The sequence below is a fragment of the Colossoma macropomum genome, unplaced genomic scaffold, assembly GCF_904425465.1.
Source record: "Colossoma macropomum unplaced genomic scaffold, Colossoma_macropomum, whole genome shotgun sequence".
Lineage (NCBI taxonomy): Eukaryota > Metazoa > Chordata > Actinopteri > Characiformes > Serrasalmidae > Colossoma > Colossoma macropomum.
The window spans coordinates 6,070,268-6,089,813 of NW_023494787.1; the positions used below are offsets into that span (position 1 = coordinate 6,070,268).

At 36.7% G+C, this 19,546-nt stretch overlaps 1 protein-coding gene across 1 annotated transcript; it reads left to right on the forward strand.

Moving 5' to 3' along the window:
• The first annotated feature begins 3,216 nt into the window (after window positions 1-3,216).
• Window positions 3,217-13,060, forward strand: LOC118805275 (class I histocompatibility antigen, F10 alpha chain-like). Its single transcript, XM_036565966.1, has 6 exons — window positions 3,217-3,534; window positions 5,113-5,367; window positions 5,841-6,128; window positions 9,015-9,287; window positions 10,882-10,986; window positions 12,518-13,060. The coding sequence occupies exons 1-6, from the start codon at window positions 3,477-3,479 to the stop codon at window positions 12,529-12,531; spliced, it is 993 nt and encodes a 330-aa protein (XP_036421859.1). The 5' UTR covers window positions 3,217-3,476; the 3' UTR covers window positions 12,532-13,060.
• The last annotated feature ends 6,486 nt before the right edge of the window (window positions 13,061-19,546 follow it).

A 19,546-nucleotide genomic window follows, 5' to 3' on the forward strand; every position in this document is an offset into this window, starting at 1 on the left:
ACTGCGATTAGAGTGGGCTTTGCATTTTGTTTTTAGCAAGGAGATGCTGTGTTATTAGCCTTTGTAGCTAACAGTTCGGGGACTGGAAACAAGCAGTGAATAGTGCCTGTTCTTTTGTTTTGCTGTGTTCTGTGGTGAGTTTGGAAATAAAGCCGAGCAGATCAGACCCGCAACTCTGGAGGTTCCTGATGAAACAGTCCACTTTACAGTGTTTATGTTTTTTGTGTTTATTTGTACTTATGAGAAAGATTCTCAACTTCTACACCTTCGAAGCATGGATTTATGAAATCTTCACCCCTCGCTGTTTCCACAGTTTTTTGTGGTCGCTGTCTGCCGGGTGGGCTCCCTGTCTGACTAATCAGGCCGTGTGCGTTTATGTGTTTTGAGGGAGTAGTTTTGGAAGGGTGGGCTGGCTTTCTCAGCGTCTTCACCATGAGCTCAAAAAAAAAGCATTTGTGCCTGATCCTAAACCCTAATCCAGACACCACATGTGTAATATAAATGTGTGGGGGGTGAACAGAGTGAAGACACTGAAAATGGGTTATTTTATGTGTTCTGCACAGAAAATGAGCAAAGACCAAGAAATCTGGGGTTGAAATATTAATAAATCATAATTTTTTCTTTTTTTTTGATAAAATGGGAAAATGGGTCCCACAGACCCCAACACCACACAAGGGTTAATTAATGATAAGGGCTTATATATTAGTCATTAACTGATTGGCTTCCCACAGAGTCCTCACCCAGAGTCCCCCTCTGGCTGCATTCCCACTTTACTAACGTCATTCAGCTCTCACACTCAAACTCACCACTTTATTACATGACCCACTCTTCTTCAGGACTGTCCACTATACAGCTGGGTTTTAGTCTTTAAGTGCTGCTGGAATAATGTATTATCTATCATCAACACAAAATTGTTCAAATTACACAAATTTCTATTATTAGACCAGAATTTGCAGCAGATCTCATCTGTAAGTGTTGATGTTCTTGCTTTTAGGATCTATTAAGGATCAGTTATGTTTTGGTATTGATCTTGTGTTGGCTGAATATTGTGCTCATACGAAATATTCAGACCTTAGATATTTACAAGGATTATGTTATGATCTATTTAAGGCATTAACAGAGATAGTAAAACTAAATATATACAAAATTATCATTTATAGGGTTCTTTCTGTTGGGAGGTGTCTGTCCTAAACCCCGACCCCTAAATTTACACTTTATAGTACTTATAGTAAATAGTACTTGTTAAAATAGTATTTTTTTTTGTTTACTTTTTTTGTTTCTTTTTTTTTAATTTTGTTTAAAGTTAATTTGAAAGATTTATATTTATCTTGTTTTTTTTTTCTTCTTTTTTTTTCACTTCAAGTGAACTACCAAACTACCAAAACACACAGAGTTTTCATCTGTTGGCGGAGCCTTATTTATAACCACGCCCCTGCCTTTTAGAACAGTTTTCAGTTCAGTTCAGCACAAAATGACCTAAAACTGTCACTACTGAAACATTTTGTAAAGTTAGGGTGTTATGATTGTTCTGGTAGAGGCTAAATGGACTGTTCAATCATTTGTTTTAATAAAATAAACATAATTAAGATAAAGCGTCACTCAAAGCAAAATGATTTTAGTTTAAAGTCCAGGTCGGCTAAAAGTCCTAAATGTGTTTTTAGCCTTGTCTTTGGACCAGCTCAGTAGAATCATCCGTATATTTGCGTGTGTGTATTATGCACATTTACTGTTTATTTGCTGAATTAAACATATTGTAAAAAAGTAAGCATAAAATGTGGACTGTGCAAAAGTTATGGCACATTTTATATTTCATGTTTTATATTTTTCCAATATGTTAAATTCAGCACATGGATAGAAACTGTGCACTAAGATATGCAGAAAAATGTCATATTTAAGTGTGTTTTCTCATGCTATATTTGAGTATGTTAACAAAAAAATATGTGATTTATATTCTTATTTATGCCTATTTAAAATTGCTCTTACAAGTTTGAGTCCATCTTTTTTTTAATTGATAATGTCTTAAATATTGCTTATGTATTTATGGATAAATGTATGAAACAATAAGTGTATTATTATTGCAAAACTGGTGTAAATGTTGCCTTTTTATTACTGTTTATTACTCACAAGTGCTGATTTATTAATTGTAAAGTTATGCTTAGTTTTGTGATGATTAGATACATCCATAATAAATATTTCAATACAGCGTGTTGACAGCGGGTTAATTTTTATGGTAATAATCGGTGTAATCCACCGTGCTGTTTGTTTTCTTGTTGAGCTGTGAAAGTTTTCTTATTCTTAGTTATTCTTGGTTTTTTGTTGTGTTTTTTTTTAGATTAGACAGACGATGTGTGATCTTAATGGTGGGCTCAGTAGGATTAAATAACAGAGGGGTACACTCATCCAGACCTCTAAGGACATTTTTTTGAGAAATCATGTAAAGTTGAGATGAAATTTCCTCACAATTGTACTTGAGCAGAAATAAAAGAAGTAAGAAGTAAAAGTATTTATCTGCAGATGCACAAAACATTCATCCAAATTTCTGATAAATTTCTGATTTCAGATAAGCTACAAACTCTGTGTACTGTAGCAATTGATTGTATCTGTGAATCCACAGTTTCTTAGTATCATAAACTCAATCTGAACAGGTAAAAAGTTATTAAAACTATTAAAATTGAAATTTGGTAAAAAAAAAAAAAATCAAATTCTAACGTCAAAATTCAAATTCGACCAGTATTCATTACATTTTAGCCTATATGTTTTCCAGATCACTGGCTTTTCTCACTTCATTATAATGACACAAATATTTTTACAAATATTAATAATATTTTAGGATTAATTCAATTTTCGAAAGTAGTTGAAATTCTAATTACATGTTTAAAAAGAGTAAAAATAGTTGTTGCACATAATTTAATTTTTACACTAAAGACTTTGTATCTTTATATGTAAAAATGAAATGTACACAATCTCCCATTTACAAATTCTTAGTTTTTACCATAGACTGTACATAACATAATATAATATAATTTAATATCATATAATATCATGATCAAATAAAATATAATAGTAAACCTTGAATTGCTAGAACACGTTTCTATATTCTACGATTCTACATTAGTTTCGTATTTTTCATTACATTTCTGATTTTAATAGCCTGTATTAAATATTGCTAAGAGGCTGTACTGCTTGTGTCAAGTAGGCGGCAGCAGCGAGCGCAGGCTTTACATTTACAACCAGCCACAAACCCAAGGGAGGCAACAATGGGTGCGTTTTAGCTTTATTTTTAATTTTAAAATATAATATTGTATCGTTTTTATCCCAGAAAGACCGATATTTTCTTTTGTCAACAAATACGTGAACAAAAAAGCGCCACACGCTGAAAAACTCTTACTTTCACTTTCGGTCTGAGTGAACTGTGAGTGCTGCTCTGTCTGTCGCGACAACAACAGTGAAGAAATAAAGTGAACAAAGAGCGGAAAATGAGGGAGATTTACTGCTTATTCCTCCTCTTACAGCTTCCACAGCGGTCTGATGGTGGTGAGTGTTGATCTGTGATTGTTTTACTCTTTGTTCTGTCGGGCTGAAGTGACTCTGTGCTCACACTGCTCAGTGCAGATAACTTGTGTATTTCTATATTTGTAGTCAGTTTTACATCCAGTGACACAAAACGAGATGTTTTCTGAGTATATTCAGATAAATAGAAGGAGCCCTCCCTCCCACCCATCGTCCACAGTCGGTCAGACGTGTTTTGTTCTGGAAGTTTGTTTCTTTAGTTCTAACACTGGAGCTACGAGGCTAACAAGGAATGGAAGTTTATACTCCACCAGTTAGCATCACAGATTATCTCAAACCGTGACGAGCAGTGAAAGGGGAATTCCACCGAATTTTTCATCATATCTGCTTAATTCCCATACGGAAATCTGATACCTGGCAATATATGCGTTTCAAATATGACACGTATATTAACATACATAGATTTCCCTTAAATCCAACTTATATAAGTGACATAGGGATATATATATGAGGCATATATGCCAGCTTATTTGAAATTGGCCATTTTCAAATATGGGACATATATTTCCGTCATACATCGAAGTATAAACATATGTGTCTAACGCATATATTTTAAAATCTAAGATAGGAAACAATATTCATATACAGATGACATACACTATATTGCCAGAAGTATTTGCTTGTCTGCCTTCACACACACATGAACTTGACATCCCATTCTTAATCCATAGGGTTTAATATGATGTCGGCCCACCCTTTGCAGTGTATATATACATTCCTCACCATTCCCATCTGTGATATAAATTAGTACCTCATGTGCAACATTCCATGTGAATTTCGGGGCAAAATATCCTTACAGTATAAACATCTCCAACATACCAAGTACCAAGTATCAAGTATATAAGTATATATATAAGTATCAAATATCAAATATTTTACACATATGCATAATGTATGGACCTATATGTACATATATTTTGAAATGCCTGACCCTTTTTGACATAGTTGCATATATGTGGCCATATATCTGACTTCTATATGGTTTCTGTTGTGGTGGTAAACACAGTGATTCAGAGTGGTTTGGTATGAAATGGTTCAGATGTCTTTACAGTGGTGGTGATAGGGTCGCCATGACTACAACACAAATATAGACTATTTACTATCCAAAACCACCAGTGAACCTACACAAGCCTTCTGAGTTTATATGTAATGCTGATAATGGTGAAAATCTGAAAAAAAATCTTTGTGGATTATTTTGCCTTAGAACGCCACACATGTATTTATTCACCTTGAATGTATTTAAAATAAATAAACAAATAAATAAATAAACATACATTTTAAGCCTAAATGTAAGAACATAACATAATAAATAATAAAAAAGACATCACTGCATTGTGATCATAACCGTTTAATGTAACAACTTTCAATTAGGGAGCTTTTAGAGGTGGACGTCTGGTTCCTATCACCACCACTGTGAACAATTCTGAGTTTGTACGTTTTGCTAGAGCTGAGCATTTTACCCCAAACCACTCTGAATCGTAATTAAATTCTAAAGAAATTTTGAAAAATCTGAGATGCATGTCTTCTTTCATTATTTTGCAGCTGTTCATTCCATCAGTGGCTTTTTCATCGGCTCTCAAGGCCTCGATCTGCCCGATTACATGGAGAGAATTGCTGTGGACGATGTAACCATGTATTATTACGACAGCAGTATGAATACAGAGGTGCCCTGTCCTGAATGGCTCAACACTACAGAGGGTCAGCAGCACTGGAAAGATATTAATCTCATATCGCACCACAACAAGCACACCATGACTACAGCTTTACAATCAGCCATACAGCAGTTCAACCTGACAGGTAATGTGTTCTGTTATACTGTTATAATAAACAATGAGTGTGTTTACATGCACTTAATAATGCATGCGTTTGGTTTCAGCGTCGCTCCAAAAGTGTTTTGCTGAGTCTCACGGCAACGCTGCTCGCTTATTTCTGGTACTGCGATCTGTTTTTGCGCATGCTCAGACTGAGAAATGCGAAAGAAATCAGAGTAAGAGTTCACAGCACTGAGAAATCTGATTACTGAGCTACAATCCAGCTCTTTTTATCAGATTCCTTAGTCGGATTTCTAGACCTTATCCGATCTAAGAAATCAGAGTGTGCTGTTTACATGATCATTTGAATAATCAGATAACTGCAGAAATATGATTATTATCGGATTATTGAGTGCATGTAAACACACTCACTGTTTCTTGTAGTGCTTCTAGATTTTGATTTGGTGCCCAGCATTGACGCTGAAGAGGTTTGCCTTTTCGTTTCCTCTGTGTTTACAGCCACTTCTTCAGATGTTAACATTTACCAAGGCTTCAGTCGCTGTGACCTCTATCCAGATGGGACCCTCAAAGCAATGTTAACACACGCATTCAACGGGAAAGACTTTATAACTTTGGATATTGACAGTAAGACATACACAGCTTCTGTTCCTCAAGCCATTGTATACAAAAGGCAGAGGGAAGCAAATCCAGTCTTGCTTGAAATCACGGTTGCTTTCTACAAAAGGACCTGTTTTGAACGTCTGAAGATGTTCCTACAGCACGCTCCCAGAGTCAATATGAAGAAAGGTAAGATATGTGTCAAAATGAAGACGTTTCCTCTTTGCTGTTATTGTCTCTACCAGTATAAAAGTACAAAAAATTGCAAAAACTACCAAAAAATTATACAAAATCACAGTATGGGTGGGAAAATCGTAGCCTATGTTTAGAGTTTCTGTATATTTTCAGCATCATCATCACCACTTCACTCAAAAAACAGAGTTCACATTTTCAGATCCAGGTTTTCTGAGTGCATTCCAAAAAAAATCATGCGGGGTGCTACATAGCAGCTTAGTTTTGTTTGTCACAAATGGGCTTGAATCTATCACAATCCCATATTAAACCATGCTAATGAGAGGAGTACAGTGTGGTGACCATAGATATACATACCTAGGTGCCGCGTTGTCTGTTGTTCTCTATCTGAGGTGAAACGTCTGCGCGTCGGCCATGTTGGAGAGGTCAAGATCCGCTTGTGAACGAATTCACTTGTACTGAGAGACGATGAGTCTCAGGATTAAATCGGCCACAGCTTCCGTCCTAATTCTCAGACATAGACTAATCTAGGCTGCACGGATCTGCTCTCAGTAGCTTTTATTACTTTAATAACTGAACGTGCTAATTAGCCATCCAGACCAGCAGGAAAGTATTCAGTCTGTACCTGACGTTAAAACCTGAGTTTAGCCTGAGAAACACAAACACACATCAGCAAATCCATCAATGTGTGAATTACATCTAATATTAATACAGATAAAAATAAAATGAACCCCTCAAAACACGGTAAGAAGGATGAAGCTAAAGTTGGCTTCCTATTCGCCAGCTTCTTGTTGGAATTTTCCTGTTCCACCTTAATAAATTAGAAAATTGAGCAAGAAGCTGGCAAATAAGAAGCTTACTTAAGCTTCATCCTTCTTACTGTGTTTTGAGGGGTTTATTTTATTTTTATCTGTATTAATATTAGATGTAATTCACACATTGATGGATTTGCTGAAGATGCTAACATTAACCTATTATGAATATCTACACAGATTAATTAATGCTATAACTTACCGAGCTACAAAGCTTAACCAGCACTGTAAATAAATAACTACTACATAAAGTTAAGAACCCCTGAATAGACTATTAAATGAAATAAGCTTAATATAAAATCAGAGGAAAAACAATCACATCAACAGGTTCTCTGTGCCTCATTAACCACACGGCCATATCTACACATAAACATCACACAAACATGAGTGTGGATCACTGCGTTCCCTCCATTATATAATCCTATCCCGCTTTCTGGTTGCAATATTCTTGATTGAAATAGTGGAAAGTATCTTTCTTAAACTGCCGCTCTGTGATGGTACCGAATGCCCCCAAAATGGCGGCGCTGTTGACGTGCCTGGCTGGATCCAGCGCGGCATCTTGTTATTTATATGTATGGTGGTGACAGGAAACTTACAGCTACAGAAAGCAAGCACTAACATAGCTGACTTAATGTTTGAGACGTAGTTAACAGTCAGTTAAAATGAATAAATGATGGTGATATTTATGATTATAACTGTGTCAAATTAAGAAAAAAAATCCACATCTATCTAATAAACCGCCAAATATTGTGTAGAACTGTAGCAGGTAATCTTAGTGAAGCTTAGCATGCTACAGCTTCAGTACAGTACTTTGTTAGCACCAGAGGCTAACATTAGCTTAGCACACAGGCCAAGATATAGCCTCACAGCACGTTCAGTTCTGGCTCATTCAGGCTTCACAGAGGCAACGTTTGAGGATAAAGGCTAGTGTGTTTTTGTGTGTTGAGCTGTAAGATGAGCTAATTTTCTATAATAGTACTGTCCTGCCCAACACTGCCCAGCTGGTCTTGTGCTGGTTTAGCTGGTCACCTAGAAAGTAGTGCTGGTTAACCAGCATACCAGCATCCAAAACTGCTGCATTTGCTGACCAGCCATGCTGGTATATGCTGTTTTTTAGCAGGGACAGGTTCAATATCCACAATTTTAGAGGATAAAGAATCAAATATTAGCGAGTGAAGTCGAGAGAGGCTAATGTAGCTGACAAGTAAAGGAAGCTTACATGCACTGATTAGCACAGTGCTAACTGTCTCCCTGAATCATCACTCATCAGCCACAAACCGTGTGGAGTTGTTCAGTAATATCTAATAGACTTTATTATGTGGTTCCTGGCACTGTAAAATCATACTGTCATATATAAACACAGACAGAATTCAGACTTAAGTGTGGTTGCCGCTGCTGTTTTTATCTATACAATGTACATTTCTCTACTTCTTTACATAACAGCTTCATACAGTGTCATACTTAACTACCCTCTGTCTTGGCTCATCAACTGCATTTGGGGAGAAGGAGGGAAACTGTTTAAATTAGATTTTTGCCAAAGAAGCGTTTTAATAAATTTCTGATTTACAGATCATGAATTTTGATGGCTAATTCAGATTTCTTGGCAAATTTGGCTGATTTTTATTAGCATCGTCACATTTCTAGTACATATGATTAGCCAAACTTGCTATATAAACAACATTATTTGCTCTTTATTGGGCCAAAGTGGTACATTTTAAGTATGAAGTGACCGAATATTTAGCACGATGTGTCATGCATAATTGTACTATGACATTTTGGTTAAGGTCTAGTAACAGCATTCAGATACACTGATTGCACTTACCTGCCTCATCTTATTTCACTCATTAACCTGTGACGCAGATCAGACATAATAAAAACAATAAGTTGTCGAATTGCCAATTTTATTCTTTGAGCAGAAATCTGCCATTTCTGACTGACTCTGACAGATGGTTTCTTATGTCTGTGCATTTATAATATACTTCTAGCATAACTTTGTTATAACTTTATTTATAACTTAATTGATTTGTCCAGCATAAAAGACTTAATAGTTTTGTTTTCTGTTGTTGTTCAGTTCCAGAAGTCAGTCTTTTCGAGAGGACCAAGGCTGGCTCTAAGGTCCTCACGTGTCATGTGACTGGGTTCTACCCCAGAGACGTGCAGGTTGAGTGGGTCGGAGCAGGTCTACAGTTTGTGGATGAAGAGATGGTTGATGTGCTTCCTAATGGAGACGGTACTTATCAGACCAGAAGGAGTGTGATTAGACCTGAGGAGAACCCAGAGGAACACAAATACAGCTGCGTAGTGCATCACAGCAGTGTAGCAGGAGACATCACCAAAACCTGGGGTATGGGTTTACATGTTTAATCTCCTTTATATTCTACCTTTGAATATTATGCATTTAATCTTGTCAGTTTTTAGCCACACTTAATCTTCGGCCAGGGAAATAATATTACGTATACAGTAAGATCTACAATAATCTACTGTACTGTTTTCTAGATCAGGTTCAGTGTTACATTTGGCTTTTGATATTTAATGCATATTAAATAATGCATTATTATTAAACGGATAGTTCAGGTCCTGAAATCTGATTGGCTGAGCTGCGTTAGGAGCCGTTGTAAAATCCATGATATACCACAGCTATGACCGCCTCACAGCTGCTGAACTCTGTGTTACTGCACCACGGCACGAAAAAGCCTTCTGCTGTGATTAATCTTTGACTCTAATGCTGCTCACATGGAGCACCGAGTGTACTGATGAAGTAAGAACCCGGTTTTTGTTTAAACTGAGAGGCTGACAACTTATGTTCTTTACTAGAATTAGGCTGGTCACAATTAGGATGATCAAACATGCCAAACAACTCCAACATTAATACCCCAGGCTTGAATTAAATACTTCCAATATGATTAACTCTAAAACTGCAGTATAAAAGTCTAAAAATGTCTCTTGAATGTTTTACACACTTCAAATATTCATGTTTCAGTCAAAAGTCGTGTCAAAGCCAGGCTGAATCCCAAATGGCTCTGTACTCCCTAAAGAGTGTTCTAGCTATGAAAGTTTAGAAATTCTAGCCTCTACAGCCAAACAGTGCATCATTTATCGAGTCCCAAACGACTGTTTCTTAGCTGTATTTTGCACTGTTGGGCTGCTGGATCCAGTATTTAAACTCCTACGTAGTGCACTATGCAGGGAGCAGGGAGCCATTTGAGATTCAGCCCTGGTGTGAGAAGGGGGTGCAGCTGGATTGGTGCTGAATGAGACTCGTGGTGGTAATTTGGTGACCAAAAGTGCTTTGTAATGCAAAGCTTTCTGCTTTTAACAGTGCTGTGTCATCATATATTCATTCTTATATGACAAAACCTTAAACATTTATGAAATGACTGCAATATACAGCGATGGGCGACCGAAAGTTCTACTTATTTAGCGGTCTGTGGTTGTGTGGCAATGATACCGTACTCTAAAGAAACTACATTTCTTGGTGGAATACTTGTTTATGTCAATTTATTATTAATAATGACAAATTATTTTCTGAAAAATTATGTATTTTATCATATTTCATGTTGGCCGCCGTTTTATAAAAGCAATAAGCGACTTAAGGCTGTGCGTTACTGTGATTTTATCACAGGGAAAGGAGGGTTACTCCGCTTCGCGTCGTGCCTAATAACACGTGATTAAATTGCAGTAACCCACTTATTGGCTTATTGCTTTATTTTAATGTAAACATTGTCTAGTAATCTGTGTTAGAGAGTATATTTGATTTGCAGTCTATTATGTGTTTAGATGTCTGTCTATGTTTTATTTCAAATTCACATTTGCACATCTTATTGTTCGATGGTATTTATCTATTTTATGATATGAAAATGTACTAGACTTGTATAAAAGTAGAAAAAAATAGAAAAATACAAAACTTTCTTTTTATTTCACCAATTCTATGTGTGCAGTTACAGATGAACACTCTAGACTGGCTGTTTGGATTTCTCTCATCTGCGTTTTCTTGGCCATCATTGGAGCCGGGCTTCTACTCAGAAGGTTCTGTAAAAATAAAGGTAAGCGTTTCGCTTAACAAATGAATGGACAGTGTCAGTGAACAACGTGTCTCATTTTTCAGTGCTACATTAATAGAAACAAACGTTACTTAGTTCTTTCAGTTTTTCATATGTAAATTCTGCTGTCTTTTTTAAAGATTTCTGCATAATTAAATCATTAATATGTAAACAAAGTCATTCAGAGTGGTTTGATGTAAAATGCTCTGTGGTGGGGATAGGAACCAGATGTCTAAAGAGTTTAATGCCTCTGAAAGCTCCCTCAAAGAAAGTTATTACATGAAATGGTTATTGATATGCTGCACAACACATTGGTTTATGATAGTTTTGCAATAAGCTTTTTGGCTTCAAATGTATTTTTTAAAAATCCATGCATAGTTCAGAGCTACATGCAGGCAAAATAGTCTCCAGTAAAACAAAACGTTTCCACTATTTTACCATCATCAACATTACATATAAAAACGACACACGTAGGCTCACTGGTGGTTTTGGACAGTAAATAAAAGGTCTGTGTTTGTGTTGTAGTCATGGCGACCCCTGGTTCCTGTCACATCCTGTCATAAAGAAATCTGAACTATTTCACAGCAAACCACTCTGAATGACATCTTAACCTTTTAACTGAGCAGTACATTTGAAAAATCTGTGGAATTTCCCTTTAACAGTTTATAGATGTTGAACTTTGTGGTCTAATCACTGAACATCCAGCAGCATCTTCATGTCAGAGGTTGGTATTTACAGTCATATGCGAAGGTTTGAGCACCCCTGGTTAAATGATCTGTTTTGTTGATGTTGTAAGTGAAAATAAGTAAATACCACACTACAGAGAACTCACTTCTGCACATTTAATGCACCATTACTGCTTATTGGCCAAATTTAACATATTGGAAAAAAAATACAAAATGTGACCTGTGCAAAAGTTATGGCACATAACATTTTATGTTTTATTTTTTCCAATATGTTAAATTTACTGAACAGAAAGTCTGCAGAGGAAGTTTTAACTTACTTTTCACTTTAGAAAATCGTTTGACCAGGAGAGCCCAAACCTTTGCATACAACTGTAATTATAACTGTATTATTTTTTTTTAATTAAAAGGCAATTTTTTCCCTCTGGATTTGATTTTCCGGGTCAGTTTTGACCTTTGTGACCTTAACTGTCGTTCAGTAGGTCCGCTCTCCACTGTTTTTCAGAAATTCAGAAATTCAGAAATGAGTCTAGGTGGCTTAATAAAAAAAGCACTCCATGTTTCAGCCTTTGTGGACATACAATCTATTTCACCTGCCTCTCTATCTCAAGTTAGCTTAAACAGAATGTATATTAAACAGGATTCCTAAGAGAGCATTTTTTTAACTTTATGGTCATTTCTGCCTCAGGCCTCATTAACTTCTACAGCTTCTGCAAGCATCTTATACACAAGCGCTTCAGTTTTTATTGATGATGCTGTTTGAATGAATTTATTTAAATGTAAATTTGTATTAACAGTTTAAATTAATTTCATAACGTTAGTGAGCTTCTTGTTCCTGTGCTGTCCTACAGGTGCTGGGATTTGAACTTTTATTTGAAGATGAAGCAGTTCACACTCTTAAGGGCTCCTACTTTCGGTTCCAGTTCTCTCGCTCTCGTTAGTAAGTTGATTATTTCTCCAGAAGGACTGAAATGTTTGGTAAAACATCATGCAGGTGTGGAAGTTTACATTCCGGCTCAGCTGTCTGCTCGCCTTGTTCTCAAGATACCTCATGCTCAGTCTGAGCCACCAGCAGCGGTGTTACCAGGTCCTCACGTGTCCTACAGAATCAGCGGCTTGTGTTCAGTTTAGGCTGCACAATGTATTGTTTGTTAATCGGTACAGTGATTTCACAATAGTGATACTGCAGAATTCTGCAATATGCAAATGAGACCCCTCCCCGGTCACTGAATGTTCACCATCCACAGATGTGTTTTTAATATACTCGTATGCAAAAGTTTCTGCACCCCGGGTCAAATTCCGTGTTGTTGATTGAAGTGAAAATAAGTAACACATCCTCTACAGAGACACACTTAGATGCATATCAATGCACATTTTTACTGTTTTTTGCCATATTTAACATAATGGAAAAAATAAAACAATTGGTTTGGCTTTATGGCACATTTTATATTTCTTGGTTTTATGTTTTCCAGTATTTTCAACTCAAATAAATAGAAATTGTGCAGCAGTTTTGTAAGTGTGTTCTGTATAAAGGATGTGTTAACTTCTTTCCCTTCAACAAAACGTGTAATTTGTCTAGACGTGTCCAAACGTTTGCTTATGGCTGTATATCACAAGGCACATCACCATTATAATATGCAGCAATATTATTGAAATATAGTATTTTGTCCATATCATGCAGCCCTTATCTACAGTTATGGGAAATTCAAAACCGAGAGCTGAAGTTATTTACAGTAACTCCAACTCTGAAGACAAAGGGACTCATATGTCTAAATCAGTGCTACATGTTTTCTAAATCAGGTTTGATCTTTTGTTTTCAGAGAACAGCTCACCAGCACTGTTACTCTGATACTGTATGGGTTCAGCACACTCGAATGTACTCTAATGTTTACATATTTATTTTCAGTTATAATTCTCAGCACAACAGTGACAGTTGCAATAGCTGTTTACACAAGCATGCATTAATTTTTAATTAATTCAGAGGTTTGCATCAAATATTTTGCACAGTTCCAGTTGACCTGTGATACAAAGTACTTTGCATTGTAGTTTTAAATTAGACTATTTATTCATAGTGATTATTATTATTCATAGTGAAGTTTAAGTTTAGTGTTTTGTGCCACCCACCTGGCCTCAGAACTTGCTGTGTCCATGTTCTTTTCATATATGTATATATATATATATATATATATATATATATATATATCGCTTCTGTCGTTTTTCAGTTTTTGAAATAATTTGAAAGTACCTGTTGCTCTTTACATTGTATGTAAATTTTATGACGAATGGACCAAAAGAAACGGCCCAAAATGACTGGTGAAAGAAGTCTGGTTCCATTGACTTACATTAAAAGTAAAATAGTTTTTTCCTTCTCCTGTAAAGTTACCATTTTGGAGATACAAGGTTTTCTTCTGACAGCAGTGATATACATACCTGCGTATATGTATGTGTGTATAAAATTCACCATATATCATTAGAATAAATGCAAATGAACATAAATACAGTAAAAATTCTTGTTAGATTTGAAAAAACACATTGGCAAATGTAAAATCAGTCACTACTAATTGTATTGATATTAGTTTCTTTATTCTGTTTATCTAAACAAATAAACACTTTCAGCTTCATCTACTAAAACTAATCACTATTTCGTCAGTAGCCATCAATTAGCATGATGTACACAGTGCTAACTAGTGGCTATTTGCTTTCATTCACTGTTAGCAACATTAGACTGAATTCTTCCTTTAACCTATTCATGTCTAATTAAATTGACTGTAATAAAAAATGAAACAGATCTTGTTCTGATTGGTTGAAAGTGATGAAACTTTGTGTGTTTATACCTAAAACATCTATGAACATCAGGGCTCAATTGAATTTTTTGATTGTATGTAATTTTCATACCTTTACTCACAAACTTGCATTTCTCTCGTTCTGTAAAAAATCAGTAACCGAAAGACTGAATTTTTTGATGACCAGTGAGTGATGATATATTTGTACAGTACAGAGCTGAGCGTGCAGCCCTGCTTCCAAGTTTAACTCCAGCCCTGATCTGGCAAACTTACTGCAGCTAATTACCCTGCAGGGCTGAATGCCTCGGCTAGAGAGCGTTATTAGTTTCACCACTAGGGGGCAGCAAAGCGTCACTTAACACTCCTGCACTTTGTACTTAATGTAATATGACAAAACATACAGCTGTTTACAAATATGTTTTGTATAAAATGTTTATTTTTTCTTTGTATTTTTTATTTTTCACCACTTTGTCAGAGCTAATCACAGTGATATCTTTAATAAATCTGTCATATATGATGAGATTTCTCTCTGAACCCTGTGCTGTCAGTCTTTTGTGATTTTGTTAGTGGGTGTCTTCACATCACAGCCTTGAGGAGAGTGACTCAGAATACATCATCAGCGCAACAATAGAGCCCACAGAGAGAGAGAGAGAGAGAGAGAGAGAGAGAGAGAGCTGTTAGTTTAACATTCATCCACATCAACACTGGCATTGTCAGCCTACATGCAGCCTTGATGGATTCGTGTGTCGGCAGGAACAGTCTGCCACTGTTGCTTTGCATGTCTGTGCTGAAAGAAGGAGCTTGTTTTTAAAGGGGAGTTTCACAGATTTTTCAAAATTTCTGCATTATTCAGTGGCTGAGATGTAAACAAAGTCACTCTGAGTGTTTTGATGTGAAATGGCTCATTGTAGAGAAACTTTCTTTTCATATAGGAAGATAGGAAAGAGTGATTAGAATGTTTACAACGCAAATATAGCCATTTTATTTACTAGCCAAACCACCAGTGAAGCTACACGTGAGTTTTTATATGTAACATCGATGAAGGTAAAATAGTGATAAATCTGAAAAAATAGGTAAAACAACATCTCAGATATCAGGCAGTGAATTTATAACCATTTCATGTAATAACTTTCTGTGAGGGAGCTTTTAGAGACATTAAACTCTTCAGATTTAGCACTGGAGACACTGCAAACACTGGTGTGAGTTCTACTGGACATGAAAGAATCATATTTACACTGACATACCTGAAACTTTTGTCCCAACAAAATGGAACAGACTAAGCAGTGCTACAAAAAACGTGTCACAGTGAGAAGTGCTAATTGTCTTTTCCTGAATATGATTCCTCATAAAATGAAATGTACACAGTTCCCTTCATACATACAGACAAAACAGTCCTGCTGCAAATGTTATTTTGTCTTTTTGCATTTTGCAACCTATTACTTTAAGACAACTTTTTTATTGCCTCAATTTTTTTTAAATTAACCCTTGTGTGGTGTTGATGTGTTTGTTACTCAGTGGTCTGGTGGAACCACCACAATATTGTTTTTTAAATCAGTACAGCCATAACAATTTATGTAAAAATACCAGGTGTTTAAAATATCACAGGTGTCCAGTGTAGGGTTCTCCTTTAGCAGCTGTAGCCAGTCAGCAGCCTGCCCATGTTGTCTACCCTCACACACACACACACGTATACAAACACACACACACACACATATATATACAAACACATACACACACAGACACACACACACTAACAGCAGGCCATGTCGAAGGAGAACAGATTGAAGGACACAGCACCTCCACACTTTTACTCCCCGCGGGTTCACCCAACACCACATGTGTAATATAAATGTGTGGGGGGTGAACAGAGTGAAGACACTGAAAATGGGTTATTTTATATGTTCTTCACAGAAAATGAGCAAAGGACAAGGAAATAATAATAAATCACATCATTTTTTCTTTTGGTAAACATTGAAAATGGGTCTCACAGATCCCAACACCACACAAGGGTTAAGGGGTTTGTTTTAATGTGTAAACATCGTTAAGTTGTAAAAATGTACCCAGTTCATATCTGTAAACTACACTTTAAAAACCTTTACTACTTTTACCACTTTTACCTACACCCATCTATCAAGCCTGCAGCAGTTTAGCCCCGCCCACTCACACTGTGTGTCAGCCTAGAGTGATTTATACACACACACACATATATATTTATATATATATATATATATATATATATATATATATATATTTATGTACATGTATGTGTATTGATGTTTAAGTAAATGTGCCTCTGTATTGTGCCACAATAACAGCCTGCTTATGTAAGTAAGGGATAAAGACAGCTTTGAACATGATCATGTAAAAATTAATACAAATACAGAACTCAAACCACTTTCCCACTTTCTTTCCCTCCCATACTGCGAATAAATTATTTTTGTAGGTTTTTTGTATTGGAAGCGTATACCCCACCAGTTAGCATTGTGCTAACTGCATGCTTAAATCAGCCTCAAACTGTGTAGAATCATTAAGTAATCTCCAATAGACTCACTTATCTACAACCAATTGGTTGAAAATGGGGGCGGCGCCGTGGCGCAGTGGGTAGCGCTGTCACCTCACAGCAAGAAGGGCCTGTTTCCCAGCTGGGCGACCAGAGTCCTTTCTGTGTGGAGCATGTTCTCCCCATGTCTGCGTGGGTTTCCTCCCACAGTCTAAAGATATGCACTCAGGCCAACTGGACATGCTAAATCACCCCTAGGTGTGAATGTGTGTGAATGTATATGTCTGTGTGTCTGTCCTGCGTTGGACTGGCAACCTGTCCAGGGTCTATCCTGCCTTTTGCCCAGTAACCGCTGGGATAAGCTCCAGCTCCCCCTCTGACGACCCAGAAGGATAAGTGGTTTAGAAAATGTGTGTGTGGTTGAAAATGGTGATTCTAAACTTTTGTACACTAGTTTAAATTCAAATGCAGGTTTTTTTAGCGCACACAGGCAAAGTTAGTGGAATATTCCTGAAAAGTTCCTCTCAAGGAGCCTAAAAATTGCAGAAGTAGTGCTGCTACAGTGAGATCAGATCACATGTTTGATTGACAATGCCTTGTCAGTGGAGGTTTGGTGACGGGTACCAGGCCAAAGGTGTTCTAGCTAATACGTCATGTTGGCAGAGCAGCACTGAGAACTCCTCGAATAGGCGGATAAGCCTGGTGCCTCTAAACGGGCCTTGGCCAGGTCAGTTCCAGTAATTATTCTTGTATAAGGCTGACTAATGATGGCAGAACCAATGACGGAAGCACAAGGCCACCAGTGATTAAGAGCAGTAATCCACCTCGCAGAGGGGAACTGTGTTCTAATGTTCCCTGCTGGGTCACTGCTGCTGATTCCACTCAGATCTCCTCCTGGAGACTCCAGGAACTCTTTTAGATGACTGATGGGAGCCAACTGTCCCAATGTTACGTAGGAATATTAATTATTGCATACTTTATTTTTCCTGCAAGCACAGGGTTCCTCAAGGTCCTGGAAAGTAATGGAAAGGCATTTTTTTTTAAAATAACATACATATTTAAACACATATTCAAATGAAAGCATATTTAAAAGTCATTAAAAATATTATTATGATTTTCTGTAATAAATTTTATTTCATAATTCTAAACACACAAACTTTAATAGTGACCTTTCACATTTTATTAAGTATCATCAAGTTAGCCATCATGCTATTAGTTCTACCCTGAACAGTCTTCCATTTACTCCCATACTTTCTTTAAAGATGGTTCTTAAAGGGTTCTTTAGTAAAGAAAATGGTTCTACATAGAACCATAAACACTCAAAGAACTATTTGCATTCTTTGTATAGCGAAATGGTTCTATAGATTCATGGAGAATGTGCTGGTATAACACCCTTTTGGTGCTGTACAGAACCATTTTCAAAGAGGTTCTATATGGAATCATGTACAACACATTCTCCATCAATCTAAAGAACCACTTCACCATGTCACCATGCAGAGAAGCATTAAGGCATTAGAACCATTTTCTTTACTGAAGAACCCTTCAAGAACCGTCTTTTTTAAGAGTGTGTGAATCATCAACATGTTACGCTATAATTTAGGTCTATATCATTCTGCTGTGGATATTCAGGACAGGACATTTGTTGGTACTGGATTTGTGAAAAGTTAAAGCGTACTCTCCTATAAAAGATGGTTATTCAAGGGTTCATTACTAAAGAAAATGGTTCTATAAAGATCCATGAACACTCAAAGAACTCTTTGCATGATTAACACTGAGTCTGCTCTACAGTTTCTCATTAGGCTGAATGAATAACTGACTCTAAATGTAGGTATTGTGATATAAACTGAGTCTGCTCTACAGTTTCTCATTAGGCTGAATGAATAACCGACTCTAAATGTAGGCATTGAGATATAAACTGAGTCTGTTCTACAGTTTCACATTACGTTGAATGAATAACTGACTCTAAATGTAGGTATTGTGATATAAACTGAGTCCGTTCTACAGTTTCTCATTAGGCTGAATGAGTAACTGACTCTAAATGTAGGTATTGTGATATAAACTGAGTCTGTTCTACAGTTTCTCATTAGGCTGAATGAATAACTGACTCTAAATGTAGGTATTGTGATATAAACTGAGTCCGTTCTACAGTTTCTCATTAGGCTGAATGAATAACTGACTCTAAATGTAGGTATTGTGATATAAACTGAGTCCGTTCTACAGTTTCTCATTAGGCTGAATGGTATTTTTATCAGTGTAAAGCTTGGTCAACTTTAAATCAATTGCGACAAAAGCATGTATTTGTGGGCGGAGCATAGTTAGGTTAAATAATCTGACTCACTGAAAGGATCCACAATACCGGGAAGATCATTTATGACGCAGTAGTGTGACCTGTTGACTGGCTGAGCAACACTGGAGGTCAGAGGAAGTTGTGATTTTCCCCCAGGGCAAATGAAACCCCTTTATCATGTGGTTATATAAGCTGGGCGAACCGCAGAGATGAATGATGCCTTTGTGAGAGAGAAACACGCACTCGTCACCAGCTGAGCACGGGGCAGGCACGAAGCGTCCAGGGTGGAGAGGGCAGGGGTTAAAGCATA

What these genes read in the sequence shown, in the direction of transcription:
- LOC118805275 (XM_036565966.1), top strand. Translation starts at nt 3,477, where the DNA reads ATGAGGGAGATTTACTGCTTATTCCTCCTCTTACAGCTTCCACAGCGG. An exon ending in TCCACAGCGGTCTGATGGTG is followed by an intron (nt 3,535 to 5,112) that starts GTGAGTGTTGAT and finishes ATTATTTTGCAG; the next exon opens with CTGTTCATTCCATCAGTGGC. An exon ending in AGACATCACCAAAACCTGGG is followed by an intron (nt 9,288 to 10,881) that starts GTATGGGTTTAC and finishes CTATGTGTGCAG; the next exon opens with TTACAGATGAACACTCTAGA.